This window comes from Hyperolius riggenbachi, chromosome 8 (assembly GCF_040937935.1).
Source record: "Hyperolius riggenbachi isolate aHypRig1 chromosome 8, aHypRig1.pri, whole genome shotgun sequence".
In the NCBI taxonomy this organism is placed as follows: domain Eukaryota; kingdom Metazoa; phylum Chordata; class Amphibia; order Anura; family Hyperoliidae; genus Hyperolius; species Hyperolius riggenbachi.
The window spans coordinates 43,904,350-43,922,310 of NC_090653.1; the positions used below are offsets into that span (position 1 = coordinate 43,904,350).

The 17,961-nt window shown below is 46.0% G+C and overlaps 1 protein-coding gene across 1 annotated transcript in view; it reads left to right on the forward strand.

Moving 5' to 3' along the window:
* LOC137528773 (complement factor B-like) overlaps positions 1 to 10,292 on the forward strand; it is a 119,990-nt gene extending 109,698 nt beyond the window's left edge. The window contains exons 15-18 of the mRNA XM_068250338.1: positions 1,282 to 1,391; positions 5,460 to 5,589; positions 6,734 to 6,783; positions 10,054 to 10,292. Coding sequence (XP_068106439.1) covers positions 1,282 to 1,391; positions 5,460 to 5,589; positions 6,734 to 6,783; positions 10,054 to 10,206 — 443 coding nt within the window. The 3' untranslated portion in view covers positions 10,207 to 10,292. The remainder of the gene's footprint in view (positions 1 to 1,281; positions 1,392 to 5,459; positions 5,590 to 6,733; positions 6,784 to 10,053) is intronic.
* Positions 10,293 to 17,961: the final 7,669 nt, after the last annotated feature.

Sequence of the window (17,961 nt, forward strand, 5' to 3'; positions counted from 1 at the left end):
GCCTGCACTTTAAAAAAAATTAAGAAGCTCATAGTGTGAACAAGCCCTAATGGAGATTCCACACTACGAGTGGAAAACAGTCCTAAATCAGATCTACTGTATGTTAGCTTTGATGTAGTGCGCATGCTAAGAGCACTCCCGGACACAGGATCAAAGACGTACATTGCCGGGCAGCACCTGCGCACTGCTCACCGACCCAAAAGTAGCTTGGGGGGGCTGACAAGGTAATGGAGGGGGACAGAGAAGAACTGGGGGAGCAGCAGGCATGAGGACTGCTTGCTACACATGCCTGGGTTTTGAAAATTAACGAGAGCTAAGATATCCCTTAAAGAGGAACTCCAGCCTAAACAAACATACTGTCATTAAGTTACATTAGTTATGTTCATTAAAATAGATAGGTAATATAATCTCTTACCCGCCTTGTTTTAAAAGAACAGTCAAATGTTTGATTTCATGAGGGCAGCCATCTTTTTGGTTGAAAGGAGGTGACAGGGAGCATGAGACACAGTTCCAACTGTCCTGTGTGCTGTTCACCCCACCCAGTTGCTAGGCAACATGAATAACAACATAGGAAATCCCATCATGCTTTGCACAGCATCAGGGGAAAAAAGCTCGGGCATTTTTTTTTTTTTTTTTTGATGGGGCAGAGCTTAGCTTTTGTGCAGCAAAAAATAAGGCTTATGTAAGAAAAACGAAGTTTTGATGCTGTGAAACTGCTAAAGAAACACCACGCCTTTTCAGTGCTGCTGAGTAGATTTTTAGTCCGGAGGTTCACTTTAAGATTCCTCTTGCACAATTACACTTTTTTAAATTATATTACTGTAGCTTTGTGAAATTTCTCATTGAGTGCAGATACACAAACTTAGTGTAGATTCCCTTCCTTATTGCTGTTATTTATTTATTTTTTTTTGCCTTGTCCTTGTTCGCAATTTTTTTTTTTACTAAAGGGATATCAATTTGTACAAGTATGAATTTTTTTATTTTTTATTTTTTTTATGATTCACTAAAATTGTAATCTACTCCCCCCTTATTCACTTATTCACTGGCATAACAATTGCCCCTGCGACCCCCGTGATTGCAGGTGGGTTCGGAGATTTGGGGGTCCTTCCTCCTCCCATCTGCATGCAGAGTATCGCAGGGAGTGCTCCACTCCACAAACACTAGGCTCTATAATATATAATAATATTTGGGTGCCTTATAACAACAAAGTTGACATCTTCCTTGAACTTAATTTGAAAATAATCCGACCGTCTGTTAACATTCACATTATTTTTCCTCTAGAGAATGTGTTATTCCCGAAAGGTTCAGATCTGATCGAGGCGCTGTTCATTTCAGAGGAAACAAGAAATGAATTGAAGGAGATGAATGTTTACATAAAGGAAGGAACTAAGGTCTGATGGTCTATATTCTCTGATCACAGTTATTTTATGTTGTATCTGCATAATGTTTTAGGACGTGAGTTTTCTATTGTTACACCTGCCTAAATTGTAGCGTCTGCCCAGAGGAGGATCATCCACCAGGCATTCTAGGCAGGTGCTTGGGGCCTAGTGGGTGTCAAGGGGACCACCTACCACCTTCTCTGACCTCTCCACTTCAGCTTACCAAAAGGACCATAAGGGCACCCATATCCTCTACCTTGCTTAGTCTTCCCTCTCTCATACCTTCTCCTGTCCTCCTCAACTGATATTCTTCCCTCTCTCATACCTTCTCTTGTCCACTACTGATAGTCTTCCCTCTCTCATACCTTCTCCTGTCCTCCTTTACTGATATTCTTCCCTCTCTCATACCTTCTCCCAGGGCAGCCATCAGGAGGGGACAACTGACACTGCAGTGAGGGGCCCAGGGCTTCTGGGGGCCCTGGCCCCCCCAAAAGCGATGGAAGGGCCGCATGTGCTGGCTGCGGGCCTGTGGCTAAGTAACCAGTACACAGCATTGCAGCACTGAAGAAGAGTGACATCAACGCTTGAACGTGGGGAGCAAATGAGTGAGTCTGCTACAGCGGACTTTCTATACTGGGGCACCACCTATATCTGGCTACAGGCTACCTATACTGGGCCACCACCTATACCTGGCTACCTATACTGTGGCTGGAACCACCTATACCTAGCTACCTATATTGGGGCACCACCTATACTTGGCTATCTATACTGAGGCTGGAACCAGAGGCGAGACAAGGTCCTTCAGCACCCAAGGCTGAGACAGCAAAGTGTGCCCCCCCCATCCCCCCCACCCCAGCCTTCACACACTGATTGCTATTAGACTAATAGGTGCCCCAGGCCCCCAACCTCCCCAACACCTTAATATCTAGATATCTGGCTTGCAGTCACTGTCATGTATCCCCTTTTCTTATTTCTTTCTGCTTCAAACACAATTGGGAATGACAACTGAATGAATTGTGCGCCCCCTCCTACACTGCACCCTGAGGCTGGAGCCTCTTCAGCCTCTGCCTTGGCCCGGCCCTGGCTGGAACCACCTATACCTAGCTACCTATACTGGGGCACCACCTATACCTGGCTGCCTATACTGGGGCACCACCTATACTTGGCTTGTTAACCAGGGCCTACCTGCATTTTGCTAGTATTTGGCTCCACCCACAACATGCCATGGTCACTCCCACTTTTTGCCACATCACGATGTGCATGCCGCTTTCTTCAGTGTCTGAGTCATGCGAATTTTTTGCCGCAGCGCAGTTCACGCATGGACACAGGGTTGGGTGGCTAGTGGGCGGGTACAGCAACCAGTGGGTGGGCCCAGGGAGAGGGGCCCAGGCCTGATGTGTGAGGGGCCCCAAAGTTTCTGATGGCAGCCCTGCCTTCTCCTCCTGTCCACCACTGCTAGTCTTTCCTCTCTCATACCTTCTCCTGTCTTCCTCTACTGATAATCTAGTCTCTCTCATACCTTCTCCTGTCCTCCTCTACTGATATTCTTCCCTCTCTCATACCTTCTCCTGTCCTCCTCTACTGATATTCTTCCCTCTCTCATACCTTCTCCTGTCCTCCTCTACTGATATTCTTCCCTCTCTCATACCTTCTCCTGTCCTCCTCTACTGATATTCTTCCCTCTCTCATACCTTCTCCTGTCCTCCTCTACTGATATTCTTCCCTCTCTCATACCTTCTCCTGTCCTCCTCTACTGATAATCTACTCTCTCTCATACCTTCTCCTGTCCTCCTCTACTGATATTCTTCCCTCTCTCATACCTTCTCCTGTCCTCTACTGATATTCTTCCCTCTCTCATACCTTCTCCTGTCCTCCTCTACTGATATTTTTCCCCCTCTCATACCTTCCCCTGTCCTCCTCTACTGATATTCTTCCCTCTCTCATACCTTCCCCTGTCCTCCTCTACTGATATTCTTCCCTCTCTCATACCTTCTCCTGTCCTCCTCTACTGATATTCTTCCCTCTCTCATACCTTCTCCTGTCCTCCTCTACTGATATTCTTCCCTCTCTCATACCTTCTCCTGTCCTCCTCTACTGATATTCTTCCCTCTCTCATACCTTCTCCTGTCCTCCTCTACTGATATTCTTCCCTCTCTCATACCTTCTCCTGTCCTCCTCTACTGATAATCTACTCTCTCTCATACCTTCTCCTGTCCTCCTCTACTGATATTCTTCCCTCTCTCATACCTTCTCCTGTCCTCTACTGATATTCTTCCCTCTCTCATACCTTCTCCTGTCCTCCTCTACTGATATTTTTCCCCCTCTCATACCTTCTCCTGTCCTCCTCTACTGATATTCTTCCCTCTCTCATACCTTCTCCTGTCCACTACTGATAGTCTTCCCTCTCTCATACCTTCTCCTGTCTGATATTCTTCCCTCTCTCATGCCTTCTCCTGTCCTCCTTTACTGATATTCTTCCCTCTCTCATACCTTCTCCCAGGGCAGCCATCAGGAGGGGACAACTGACACTGCAGTGAGGGGCCCAGGGCTTCTGGGGGCCCTGGCCCCCCCAAAAGCGATGGAAGGGCCGCATGTGCTGGCTGCGGGCCTGTGGCTAAGTAACCAGTACACAGCATTGCAGCACTGAAGAAGAGTGACATCAACGCTTGAACGTGGGGAGCAAATGAGTGAGTCTGCTACAGCGGACTTTCTATACTGGGGCACCACCTATATCTGGCTACAGGCTACCTATACTGGGCCACCACCTATACCTGGCTACCTATACTGGGGCTGGAACCACCTATACCTAGCTACCTATATTGGGGCACCACCTATACTTGGCTACCTATACTGAGGCTGGAACCAGAGGCGAGACAAGGTCCTTCAGCACCCAAGGCTGAGACAGCAAAGTGTGCCCCCCATCCCCCCCCCCACCCCAGCCTTCACACACTGATTGCTATTAGACTAATAGGTGCCCCAGGCCCCCAACCTCCCCAACACCTTAATATCTAGATATCTGGCTTGCAGTCACTGTCATGTATTCCCTTTTCTTATTTATTTCTGCTTCAAACACAATTGGGAATGACAACTGAATGAATTGTGCGCCCCCTCCTACACTGCGCCCTGAGACTGGAGCCTCTTCAGCCTCTGCCTTGGCATGGCCCTGGTTGGAACCACCTATACCTAGCTACCTATACTGGGGCACCACCTATACCTGGCTGCCTATACTGGGGCACCACCTATACTTGGCTTGTTAACCAGGGCCTACCTGTATTTTGCTAGTATTTGGCTCCACCCACAACATGCCATGGTCACTCCCACTTTTTGCCACATCACGATGTGCATGCTGCTTTCTTCAGTGTCTGAGTCATGCGCATTTTTCGCCGCAGCGCAGTTCACGCATGGACACAGGGTTGGGTGGCTAGTGGGCGGGTACAGCAACCAGTGGGTGGGCCCAGGGAGAGGTGCCCAGGCCTGATGATGTGTGAGGGGCCCCAAAGTTTCTGATGGCAGCCCTGCCTTCTCCTCCTGTCCACCACTGCTAGTCTTCCCTCTCTCATACCTTCTCCTGTCCTCCTCTACTGATAATCTACTCTCTCTCATACCTTCTCCTGTCCTCCTCTACTGATATTCTTCCCTCTCTCATACCTTCTCCTGTCCTCCTCTACTGATATTTTTCCCCCTCTCATACCTTCTCCTGTCCCCCTCTACTGATATTCTTCCCTCTCTCATACCTTTTCCTGTTCTCCTCTACTGATAATCTTCCCTCTCTCATACCTTCTCCTGTCCTCCTCTACTGATATTCTTCCCTCTCTCATACCTTCTCCTGTCCTCCTCTACTGATAATCTTCCCTCTCTCATACCTTCTCCTGTCCTCCTCTACTGATATTCTTCCCTCTCTCATACCTTCTCCTGTTCTCCTCTACTGATAATCTTCCCTCTCTCATACCTTCTCCTGTCCTCCTCTACTGATATTCTTCCCTCTCTCATACCTTCTCCTGTCCTCCTCTACTGGTATTTTTCCCTCTCTCATACCTTCTCCTGTCCTCCTCTACTGATTAACTTTCTTCTCCTCTTTAGAGGATAGGCTGTGATCGTGACACAGCGAAACTGTCTGAATTTAAAGATGTGGCAGACATCAAAGACGTGACTGACAAATTCCTCTGCACTGGAGGGACGCAGCCCGTACTGGAGCCTCAGACTTGCAAAGGTAATCCATTCTATCGCTGGTTCATAAAGTGTCTCCCAAAAATTATCAACCTGTTCTGCAAAAAGCAAATGTGTAAATCTGCACAAAGCTATGCAGCCGTCACATTTACACTACTCAGGCCAAATTGTCCAAACAAAACGTGTGGAATCAGTTTTATGAGTGGAGCACAACTGAGACTTTAGTTTTTGCGGGGTTTGCGCTTGTTTTTTGCATTGCAATGCAATGCTCCTGCTGCATCACACCGCAAAACACCTCCCTCATATGATTCTGCAGCAGAGTGCACCGACATGGTCATATGCATAGCGCCGTCACCACTAAGTGACGTACTTCCTGCTGAGCAGGCCCTAAATCGGCCCTAGACTACAATAGACTATTGCAGGGATTAGATTGTGAGGGCCCGTTTCCACTATCGCGAATCCGCATGCGTTGCCCGCATGCAGATTCGCACAGCTAATACAAGTGGATGGGCCTGTTTCCACTTGTCAGTTTTTCTGTGCGTTTTTCTGTGCAGGATTTTTCTGCATGGTACAGCCCTCAGATTTCACCTGCGTGTGGAATGCAGGCGAATCGCACGCAATGTATTTAATACGGAAATCGCATGTGTTTTCCCCATGCGTTTTTTGCCGCGAATTCGCATGCGATTTCGCATAGGTACCCATGTTAATTCACACAGGCAGTGACATGGTTAAAATCGCATCACCCTAACCTATGCAAAATCGCGGCAAAAAACGCATGCGGAATCGTACCCGCATGCGATTTGCCTGCGGTTATTCGCCGGCGATTCCGCAACGCTATAGTGAAAACGGGCCATGAGCCCTTCTGAGAGACAGTTAGTGACTATACTACCGTACAGTACTGCAGTGCAGAAAACGTTGGTGCTATATAAATAATAAATAACAATAATTTGCTTGATTTCCACTATGCGGGAAAAATCGCATGTGAGTGAGTGGAATGCCCAGAGCCAGCAATGGATACTGTGGTGAAACAGCTGAGGCCCAGAAACCAGGTCATTTATATGTGAATTACTATGGCTGCATAGGACCAATAAAGCATGCCCAAAGTAACAAGCAGGGGAAACGCAAGGCAGTAACTGGCTCTATTTATCTTGTACTTCATAGTTCTTTTTCTATCTGCTGTCTTACAGAGGATGCTGGCGGCCCTCTTATCATACGACATAAAAGACGCTATATCCAGGTAAGAGAAGTGTGTTTCCATCTCCTCTGTGACTGGTGAGCTTAGCTTTCCAGTACTTTTGACTTTGTTTTGTAGTCCCCCTCCCATTCCCATTCCCAATATACAAGAGTATAAGCAAAGCTCTCAACTGTCCCTCTTTTGGAGGGACAGTCTCTCTTTGGGAGCCCTGTCCCTCTGTCCCTCTTTCCTCCTCATTTGTCCCTCTTTCAGGACTTTGTCCCTCTTTCTATGTAAATATATATATAGTTCTCTACTAAAAATGTGTTGATTGACACTAAACTTTTTTCACATCCTTTAAATTGATATATTACTAATTTGAAAATGTTACTATGAAGAAAAATGAACCAGAATAGAAAGGACTAGTGTGGTTTGAGTTATAAAACAACATATTTTTCTTTATGGTATGTGTCACTAGGGGTGTGCTGGGGGGGGCGTCAGGGGTGTGGCAGGGGCGTGCCTTAAGTGTCCCTCTTTCTCATCTCAAAAAGTTGGGAGGTATGGTATAAGCCGAGTGGTTGGGATCAAAAAAGTGTCCCAATGGTGGGAGTCTCGGCTTATACTCGAGTCACTAATGATGCTGGGTGCCCCATCTGCTGTATGCAAACATTACGTCTGGTTACGTGTGCTCCCTGTCATGTGCCCCTCGCCGCAGTGGTAGATGTAGTTCCGCACCCAAGGTGTGTACCATGTGACCCCGCCAGAGCGGTATAGTTACATCATGCCTGAGAGTCCTGCGTGTCCCCCCAACAGCAGAGCGCTCACTCACTGCTTCACGCTGGATTCATCATTTGCTTGTCTCACCAGTCTCATTACTATGACGCCCTCTAGTGGCGCCTCACATTACATGCAGCACTGCGGAGCGTCATTTCTTAATGCAACCCTGCGGGGTTTGCAATGTAGTATTTTTGATACTAACCTTGGGAGGGGGAAGCCTCTGGATCCTAAAGAGGCTTCCCCCATCCTCCTCAGCCAGGCCAATCCAGAAATGAGAACCCTGAAACTTGACCGCATTGTACCTGCGCAATTGCACAGAGCCATTTGGGCTCAGAAAGAAAAAGCAAAGTCTGATCGGGTCCATGCCACTGCACAGGTGACCCGGCAGCGCAGTAGCATGGACCTGGTTGGGCTCGACTTTTTCGGCTGGAGAACAAATGGGTCTGTGCTAATGTGCATGCACAAGCTGTTGACAAGCTCTTTTCGGGGGTCCCAGGGCTGGATCGGGCCTGGTGAGGAGGAGGTGGGAAGCCTCTTTAGGATCTAGAGGAGTGTGCTGATCTTTCTAGTCAGTAGTGCCTGAATCACACACCTGAAACAAGCATGCAGCAAATCTTGTCAGAAACATCTGATCTGCTACATGCTTGTTCAGGGTTTATGGCTAAAAGAATTAGAGGCAGAGAATCAGCAGGGCAGCCAAGCAATGTGCATTGTTTAAAAGGAGATAAATATGGCAGCCTCCATATCCCTCTCAGTACAGATGTCCTTAGGCTACTAAAGGAAACCAGAGCTAAGTAAAAATAAACGATGTATACATACCTGGGGCTTCCTCCAGCCTCGTACGCACGGATCGCTCCCACGCTGCCGTTCTCAGTCTTCTCCCTCTTTGGTACTGGGCACTGTAACTTCCTCCAGTCGCGGCCAGTCTGCACAAGAGATGTGCGCCCTCTAACTATCTCAGCTCAGGTACACTTAAAGGACTCATGAGGCGAAATAGTAAAAAAAGATGAAATGCCTGCATAAATTTGAGTGCATGGAGGACGCCATCCGCGCCCTCCGTGTCGTTCCGCCGGGTCCCCGCTACTCAATAGCCCCCTGGGCCGGCTCCTGACCCCACAGCCCGGGTCAGGCTCTCCTGCCTCTACTAAAATGGCCGCCAGAGCTGACTGCGGCTGCGCAGTCTGCATATGCGCGATTGCGGCTGCGCAGCTCTAGGGCCTCCCCCGATCCACGCTACAGGCTGTCTCCTGTAGTGTGGATCGGGTGGGGGGCGGGATCTGCAGGCTGTCTCCTGTAGCGTGGATGGGGGGAGGCCCTAGAGCTGCGCAGCCGCACTCATGCATATGCGACAGGGAGAAAAAACTTCTCCCCCCATGGGGCCCCCTGCTGCTTTAGGGCTCCCCCGCTTTGCATCCTTTGCATGGTCTATTATTAAGCCCCTGTGCTGGACAGAAGTCTCATGTCCAGGAACCTGTAGTGTAGCTAATTTGGACATAAGACTTACATCCAAAAACCCTAAGTGGTTACAGCTCATTAGAATCTGACCTCCAGCAGTGACCTCTGTGGAGCCATTTTCTAGAAATCTGCATCCTCTGATTGGCTCATTCATTCTAAACCTACCGACTGGCTTAAAATTACCATAAATGGGTAAACAGATTTTCCATGGAAATTTCCGCAGCTTCTGCCGAAATCCGCTTACCGCACTAATATTTCTCCATTAGTATTTCTATATATTAGTATTTCTATATTCCTATGCGGAAATACCAATTTCCGATCCGAATGCTCATCCCTACTGGTCAGTAATTTCAGCTTGCCATGCGGCAGCAGCCTAAAGGTGGCCACACATGATACAATAAAATTTTACAGCAATTTGATAAAAATAGTTGTACAGATAAATTGAATGTTGTTTTTTTATTCATTAGAGACATTTGATTGAATTTCCTTTTTTTCCTCGATAAAAGAAGATCGTGAATGTTGGATTTGTCTTTTTAGAAAAATTGATTGCAATTCTTGAATCAAAAAGATATTGAAAAAAAATTGTATGGTGTGTGGCCGCCTTTAGTGAATTGAGCCCAAGGGTGCCACCAGGGTACAAGCAAGGCAAACACCTGCTTGGGGCCTCACTTAAGAGGGGGCCTCCCTGTCCCTGGTAGCACCCTCCTGCTTCATGGCACCCGGCCCTTTCTGCCGTAACTCGCATGCCCCGATCCAGAGCAAAATCTCACTGCTCTCCTCCCGCAAAGCTGTCTTTTCACCATGGTTTCTTCTGGCCCAGCACCTCTCATGACATCAGAGGCGCTGGCCAGAAGTAACCATGGTGACAAGAGCTAAGCGGCTGGCAGGTGGAACACATGGAGGGGGACACAAACCACTTCCGGCTTGGGGCCACGAAAACCTTAGCAGCACCCCTGATTGAGCCCATGGTCTGGTACTAGACGGAGTTGCAGGTGGGGGGCCAAAGTCACGTAGGATCCGGGTGAGCTGGGAGAACAATCCGCAAGGCTGGTCACCCGCAATATGTGGTGCTAATGTCTCCTTTCTTTCCCTTCTCTGTAGGTGGGAGTAATAAGCTGGGAAACAATAAACAGCTGTCGGAGGAATAAAAGGGAGAGAGTCCCGGAAGGATCTCGAGATTTCCATGCAGATGTATTGCACTCTATGGACTGGATTGGAAAAATTACGAAAGATGAATTAAGTCTCATCAAGTAAATGTTCCAGACGTGGAAGCCCGGCTAACATGATCAGATTCCTTGTTGGTTGCTGTGACTCATATTAAAATTTCATTTATCACAAAACAGATATTTCAATTGTAGATAGCTGCCACCATCTCCTTCTGTCTCTTCACACTTGCAATATCTGGTGCCCTAGAACAGGGGTGTCAAACTCAAATACAAAGTGTGCCGAAACTGTACACTGGGGCAAGTCGCAGGACAACCTCAATGTCATGTCTACTTGCCACCTTCCTCCCTTATAAAGTTCCCTGGTGTCTAATGTGGCTGCCGTCCAACCCATATACAGTTCCCTGGTGTCTACTGGTCCTCCTTCCCCTATACAGTTCCCTGGTGTCTAGTGGTCCTCCCTCCCCTATACAGTTCCCTGGTGTTCAGATGTCCCCACTCTCCCCTATACAGTTCCCTAGTGTTTAGTGCTTTCCCCCATTTTCCCCATATGGCTTTCCTGGTGTTCTAGGGCTTCACCTCCAGTATAGCGAAACCACTTGACGGCCAAACTTAATAATGGCTCTGAGGGCCAGATTTGGCTCAAGGGCCGGAGTTTGACATGTATGCCCTAGAAGGTCTTTACAGATGGTTTTGGAGCAATCACTGTACGGACACACTGTTCAGATTTTGACCAAGCAATGAACTCTGATCTATGCAGAGGGGAGGGGACGCTACTGGGTAGGAACACAGACATACCTCCATAGATTCCTCTCTCTAAGTGTCTGATGTTACTTCCTGTTTATCAGTAAGAAGCGTGTGTCACTTAGAGATCGGACCTCCATGGTGGAACACATGGAGGTATGCCTGTATTCCTGCCTGCCGCTGCTGCCACCTATTAATGCTGGATGGGGAGCCCTGAGAGGAGAGCCCAAGGTAGAGTGCTGCGTATATGTTGGCGCTTTATAAATACAAAAAATAAATAAATAAAAAGGCAATTGAAACTGTGCATATTGCTTTAGGAACACTGACAGTGAGATCGGATATCCGAATCCGAACGTTCAGATAACCACGTACATGCGGATATCCGAACGAATTATGCGGGATATCCGCATAGAAAACCGGAAGTGGCCTTTAAATTGCATTTAAAACGTTTTTGTAACGATCGGTGTCAGCACGCAGAGAGAATCTGATTATTGGTGATCTGCAGTATCACCAAGAATACAGACATATACCTGATTATTGATGATCTGCAGAATCACCAATAATACAGATATATTGCTAACCTCTGGACACCTATAGGTGTGTGAGTGTTTGGTGTAACAGTAGTACTTTGAGTAATGCACCTGCTGGGCAGGTGATAATAGGCAGTAAAGAAACACTGCTCTGGGAGCACAGGAACCTTCCAGCAGCCTGAGACTATCCAAGGGGAGGAGTCAGGCTGGAGACAGGAAGGGCCAGAGAGTGAGTGACACCTGAAGGTGGATGTCACTATCTGGTCTGGAGACTATCTCTTAATAGGAGAGATGGCTCTCGAGGTCGGGCTCGCCTGGTCGGCAACACACTGACAGATAAAGTACAAAGACAGAAGGCTGATTCGGTATCCAAGGCAAGCAGGGTCTGGCAACGGAATATCAGATATGTGAGGTACCGAATCAGAAGACAGAAGAGTAGTCAGAAAAGCAATAAGTCATAACAGATATCAAACAATGCCTAGTCTGGGTGTGAGGTCCTTGGTCTCTACACCCTGGAACTATTCTGATGAATAACACAGATGATAATACAGTTCCCTAGTCTGGGTGCGAGGTCCTTGGTCTCAGCACCCTGGAACTAATCTGATGTATAACTCAAATGAATAATACAGTTCCCTAAGCTGGGTGTGAGGTCCTTGGTCTCTACACCCTGGAACTAGCTTAAGCATAAACACAATAACAATTCAAGTAATCTGGCTCAGTGTGAATTCCCAGGTCCACGTGGTTCAAACCAGGGCTGTGGAGTCGTGGAGTCGGAGTCGTGGAGTTGGGCAATTTTGGGTGCCTGGAGTCGGAGTCGGGAAAAAATGCACCGACTCCGACTCCTAATGAATTTGTAACTGTAATTAAAATAGAAAATATGATAAAATGTTCTATTTCTCAGATAATAGTCATTAAAAATAATGTATATATACAGTATATATACAGTAATAGCTGTGCTTAGTCCACAAAAATGAAATAAACCAATCAAAATTAGTTACTTGTGCTGCTTCAATAAAGCAGTCCCCGTATTTTTAAGGTCAGATATACATATCTGATTGTGACTGACTGTATATATGATGTGTACACAGGAATCTCTTATACAGGATCTTCTAAAAAAATTAGCATATTGTGATAAAGTTCATTATTTTCTGTAATGTACTTATAAACATTAGACTTTCATATATTTTAGATTCAAATACACACAACTGAAGTATTTCAAGCCTTTTATTGTTTTAATATTGATGATTTTGGCATACAGCTCACAAAAACCCAAATTTCCTATCTCAAAAAATTAGCATATTTCATCCGACCAATAAAAGAAAAGTGTTTTTAATACAAAAAAAGTCAACCTTCAAATAATTATGTTCAGTTATGCACTCAATACTTGGTGGGGAATCCTTTTGCAGAAATGACTGCTTCAATGCGGCGTGGCATGGAGGCAATCAGCCTGTGGCACTGATCAGATGTTATGGAGGCCCAGGATGCTTCGATAGCGGCCTTAAGCTCATCCAGAGTGTTGGGTCTTGCGTCTCTCAACTTTCTCTTCACAATATCCCACAGATTCTCTATGGGGTTCAGGTCAGGAGAGTTGGCAGGCCAATTGAGCACAGTAATACCATGGTCAGTAAACCATTTACCAGTGGTTTTGGCACTGTGAGCAGGTGCCAGGTCGTGCTGAAAAATGAAATCTTCATCTTCATAAAGCTTTTCAGCAGATGGAAGCATGAACCCACTTTTGAATCAGAAAGATCGGCAGAAGCGCCTGACCTGGACTACAGAGAAGCAGCACTGGACTGTTGCTCAGTGGTCCAAAGTACTTTTTCCGGATGAAAGCAACTTTTACATGTCATTCGGAAATCAAGGTGCCAGAGTCTGAAGGAAGACTGGGGAGAGGGAAATTCCATTCACTCAGCTTGGTCCGACCATGACCCGGTCCTAACTGTCCTTACATCCCCTATACCGAAATTATCTCGCTCCCCTTGGAGGCTGAATGAGGCCCTTCTCCTCAATCCCGAGATTGCAGACTCTGTCCAATCCTGCATCTCTCATTATTTCAGAGAGAATAACACAGAAGATGTAACCCCTGGAATCTGCTGGCTCGCCCATAAAACAGTAGTGAGAGGCGAGCTCATCAAAATCTCATCAAAATATAAAAAAGAAAAGGGAATTATCATTTCTAACTTAGAATTCAAAATCCACTCCCTACACTCAATTAATCAGGCTAAACCCTCTAGATATTTGCTAAAACAAATAAAAGATCTTCAATTACAACTAGACACAATCCTAAACGGAGAGCCTGAGAAGGCCATTAGATGGACAAAAGCTATAACCTACAAACAATATAACAAGCCTGATAAGTGGCTGGCCAAAAAGCTTAGAAATCAGCAAACCCTCAATCGTATTATTAGAATCCGTGATGCCGCTGGCCAAATAACTACCAACCCCGATAAAATTTACAAAGTATTCACCCAATTTTATAAATCCCTCTATGAAGATAATAAACCGGATGATGGTGCACCCGACAAAATTGAGTTCGTCAATCAAACTATTAATAAAGTGTTAACCGCAGAAACAGCCAACGCCCTTAGTAGCGACATTTCCCCAACAGAATTACATGAGGCCATTAAAAAATTAAAAAGAGCAAAAGCCCCTGGCCCCGACGGCCTCACAGCACTCTATTATAAAAAATACGAAGCCTCTTTGTCCCCCCATCTTTTGCGTTTTTTTAATGATATTATGAAAGGCAATGTCCCTCCACCAGATTTCTTGAGCTCCCACATAGTTGTTATTCCCAAACCAGATAGAGATCCACTTTCCCCTAAAAACTATAGGCCAATTTCCCTATTGGGCATTGATTATAAATTATTTACTTCTATTTTAGCTAAAAGAATCAACACTGTCCTCCCGGGATTGATACATAAAGACCAGGTAGGATTTATCCCAGATAGACAGGCCCCCGATAACATCCGAAAAATTATGAATATCCAAAACCATTGCGTTATAAAAAAGAAGAAATTAGCCTTGCTCTCTCTGGATATGGAAAAGGCGTTCGACCTTATAAAGTGGCCATATATGATCTCGGTACTTCAAAAATTCGGATTCACGGGCAATTATCTTAAAGCAATTCAAGCCTTATATTCAACTCCTACTGCCTCCCTTAAATTGCCCACATCTAGTCGGTCGTCTTTTCCAATCCAGAGGGGCACAAGGTAAGGATGCCCCCTTTCACCGGGGATTTTCGCCCTTATGATGGAGCCATTGGCTATCATGATCCGTAAATCAATGGATGTTCAGGGGGTACGGGTAGGACCATGTGATTACAAATTAAGTATGTTTGCGGATGATATATTCCTCACACTCACCTCCCCACACACATCTATCCCAAATTTACTGTCTATTATCAAAAGATTCTCTACATTTTCGGGGTTCAAACTGAATCTAGATAAATCTGAATTAATGTTATCCCTTACTTCAGCACAAGATGGCCAGAATCTGGCGAATTCCCTAGGCCTCAAATTTCAACCTAAGTATCTTAAATATTTGGGCATAGAACTTCCCATTGATCCCTCGAAGGCATATGAACTAAATTATTCCAAATTGTATAATAAATTGAACAATGATTTGACCACTTGGATGGACTACCCTCTATCTTTACTGGGCAGAGTCGCATCTGTCAAAATGACATTACTACCGCGCATACTGTATCTTTTTAGAGTTCTCCCTATACCCGTTAAAAAGGGCCCTATCAAACTTCTCCAACGTAAAATTCAACAATTTATCTGGAGGAAGCGCAGACCCCGCATTAAATATCTTACTCTGGCCAGAAGGAGGGATGCAGGAGGTCTTAATGCTCCCCTTCTTTGGCAATATTACATTGCTGCACAACTGTCTCAGATGGTAGCAGTTAATGCAGGTCAGAATGCCCCCTTGTGGGTGTCTCTAGAATCTCGATTGATATACCCCTTATCCCTCCCGGGTGTAATGTGGGCTAAGCAAATCCCATTTAAAACTATTCGTAAATCCTCCCCAATCTCAGCTCATTCATTAAAACTCTGGAACATCCACAGATTTGCCCATGGTTTTCAATCTAAGGTCTCCTGCATGACGAACCTATTTAACAACCCAGATTTTCCCCCTGGATTAATTCCTAGCCAATTTCTATGGTGGAGGAATAAGGGCCTATATAGAGTAGGAAACTTCATGAGCGCATTTAAGCTTATGACCCCCACAATTTTCAGTGAAACTAACCCAATCCCACTATCTGAACGAGGTAGATGTATGGATATTTTTAATTTCCTAACACAACTAGATCCGGACAAAGACGTCCTAATATACACACATTTCGAAATTTTATGTAAAAATAATCCTATAGGAAAAGGTATGATTTCGGACATATATTCCATCCTTACCCAGTCCATTTCTCAGACTAAGCTCAAGGTACAATCCGACTGGGAGACAGACTGTGGAATCACCATGTCGGATGCTAAATGGGCTCACTGCTCATCCACACTCATAAAATCAAGCCTTTTTTACTCATCTATCGAGACTTCGTATAAACTTTATCATAGAGCTTACTATACACCACATAGATTGAGCCTCTTCTCTGATTCCCACTCGGATAGATGTTTTAGAGGCTGTGATGCTGCAGGTACAACACGACATATATGGTGGGATTGTCCCAAGGTGGAGACATACTGGAGGGAAATTTGGAATAAGCTTTCACTTATATTAAAAATCAATATTCAATTAGATCCTTCAATTGTTTTGCTTGGCAACAAACCATCCTCCCTCCCGTATGCCTCGCACAAACTCATTCAGTTTTTCATGGCTCAAGCCAAAAGACACATTGCAACCCAATGGAAATCACAAACTCTGAATGTTGATAGAGTGTTACAAGACCTTAATCATACCATGCTATCAGAACACATTCTCGCAAAACTAAAGGATAGACTGGAACACTTTTTCAAGGTATGGTCCCCCTGGATCCAGTGGCAGGATAATCTTGGCTTGTCCTATACACTACACAATTTCTAAACCTTCTCCGTTGAATTCTCTTAAGCCTTTTTGGTGGAACACACTCTGGCATATAAACATGTAATGAGTAGTTTTGGGCTGGCTTCCGATAGGTTTCACCCTCCTGTTCTACTTATATGTGAGTGACCCCCTAACCTATTTTTCCCTATCTTTACCTTGTCTTTTCCTCTGGATGATACCATTGGCATGATGCGGGTTTTGTCCCGCCCATGGTACATCCTTATATACCTCATCCCTGATCCTCCCCCTTCTTCCCTAGCTTTACCTTTTTTTCCCTTCCCCGTTATATAACATAAAAAATTATTATCTGATATTTTATATTTGATTTGAAGGCTAACATGTATAAGCAATTTTATTGTTCTATGTTATTTACTGGCATCACCCCTAAGGGGGACTTTTTGCCTCAGTTTATGCATAACTTGTAATATGCCTTCTTTATAAATAAACACCCTTGAAACGAGAGGGAAATTCCAAAATGCCTGAAGTCCAGTCATTGCCGGATTAAGGCTAAATGGGGCCCTAAGCAAAGTAACTGATTTGGGCCCCCCCATCATGTCGTAATAGAATCAGAAGATGCAGATGCACAGCAACATGCCGCACATACCGGGGCAGTCGAGCTACTGGTTGCTATGGGCAACAGCCCGCTTTCCTCTGTGAGTGCACAATGCAGGGAATAGCAGCGGCAAAATGCAGAGTGAAAGATGACATTTGCACTCAGGGGCTGGGGCACCCCTCTGAAGAGGGCGCCAGATATCACAGCAGCAGCACTTTCCCCTGCATCTCCAGCCTGGCAATAGCAGAAAGCTATGGACACCGCCAAACCGGAAGCTGTTCCCCAGACAGAATTACATAACCACCCCCACCACCGAACAACCGATTTCCTCCCAAACTAAACAGCCACCATGCAGCCTCCATCCCAGTGAATTCGATAGTCCAGCAGAGAAGGCAGCCGCAGCGGGGAGAATGACAGCACCAGATGACTCACATTCACCTATTGCGATCCAAGTAGAGGTCCCGTCATCCGGAGCCCATCTGTCTCCACTAGAGTGCTGCCGCTCTGTTACTACTACTATTACTACTTCCTACACTTCCTACTTCCTGTCTGATCTGAGAATCAGGAAGTTCAGAGCGAGCGGCGACACTGTAGAAAAGACAGATGGGTTTCAGATGATGGGATCTCTATCGCTTGGATCATGGATAGTTGAGTGAGCGTTTGCCATCTGCTGCTATCATTCTTGCTGCAGCTGTGGTTCTCTGTGGGAAGGGAGGGAGGAGTGGGCAGTGGCAGAGCGCACAGTAGAAGGAGCTGGCTCCGAAGACAATCAGCAGCGCACGGCATCATTTGACAAGACAAGACAAGACAAATAACATTTATATTGCGCTTTTCTCTTGGCGGACTCAAAGCGCCAGAGCTGCAGCCACTACAACGCGCCCTATAGGCAGTAGCAGTGTTAGAGAGACTTGCCTAAGGTCTCCTACTGAATAGGTGCTGGCTTACTGAACAGGCAGAGCCGAGATTCGAACCCTGGTCTCCTGTG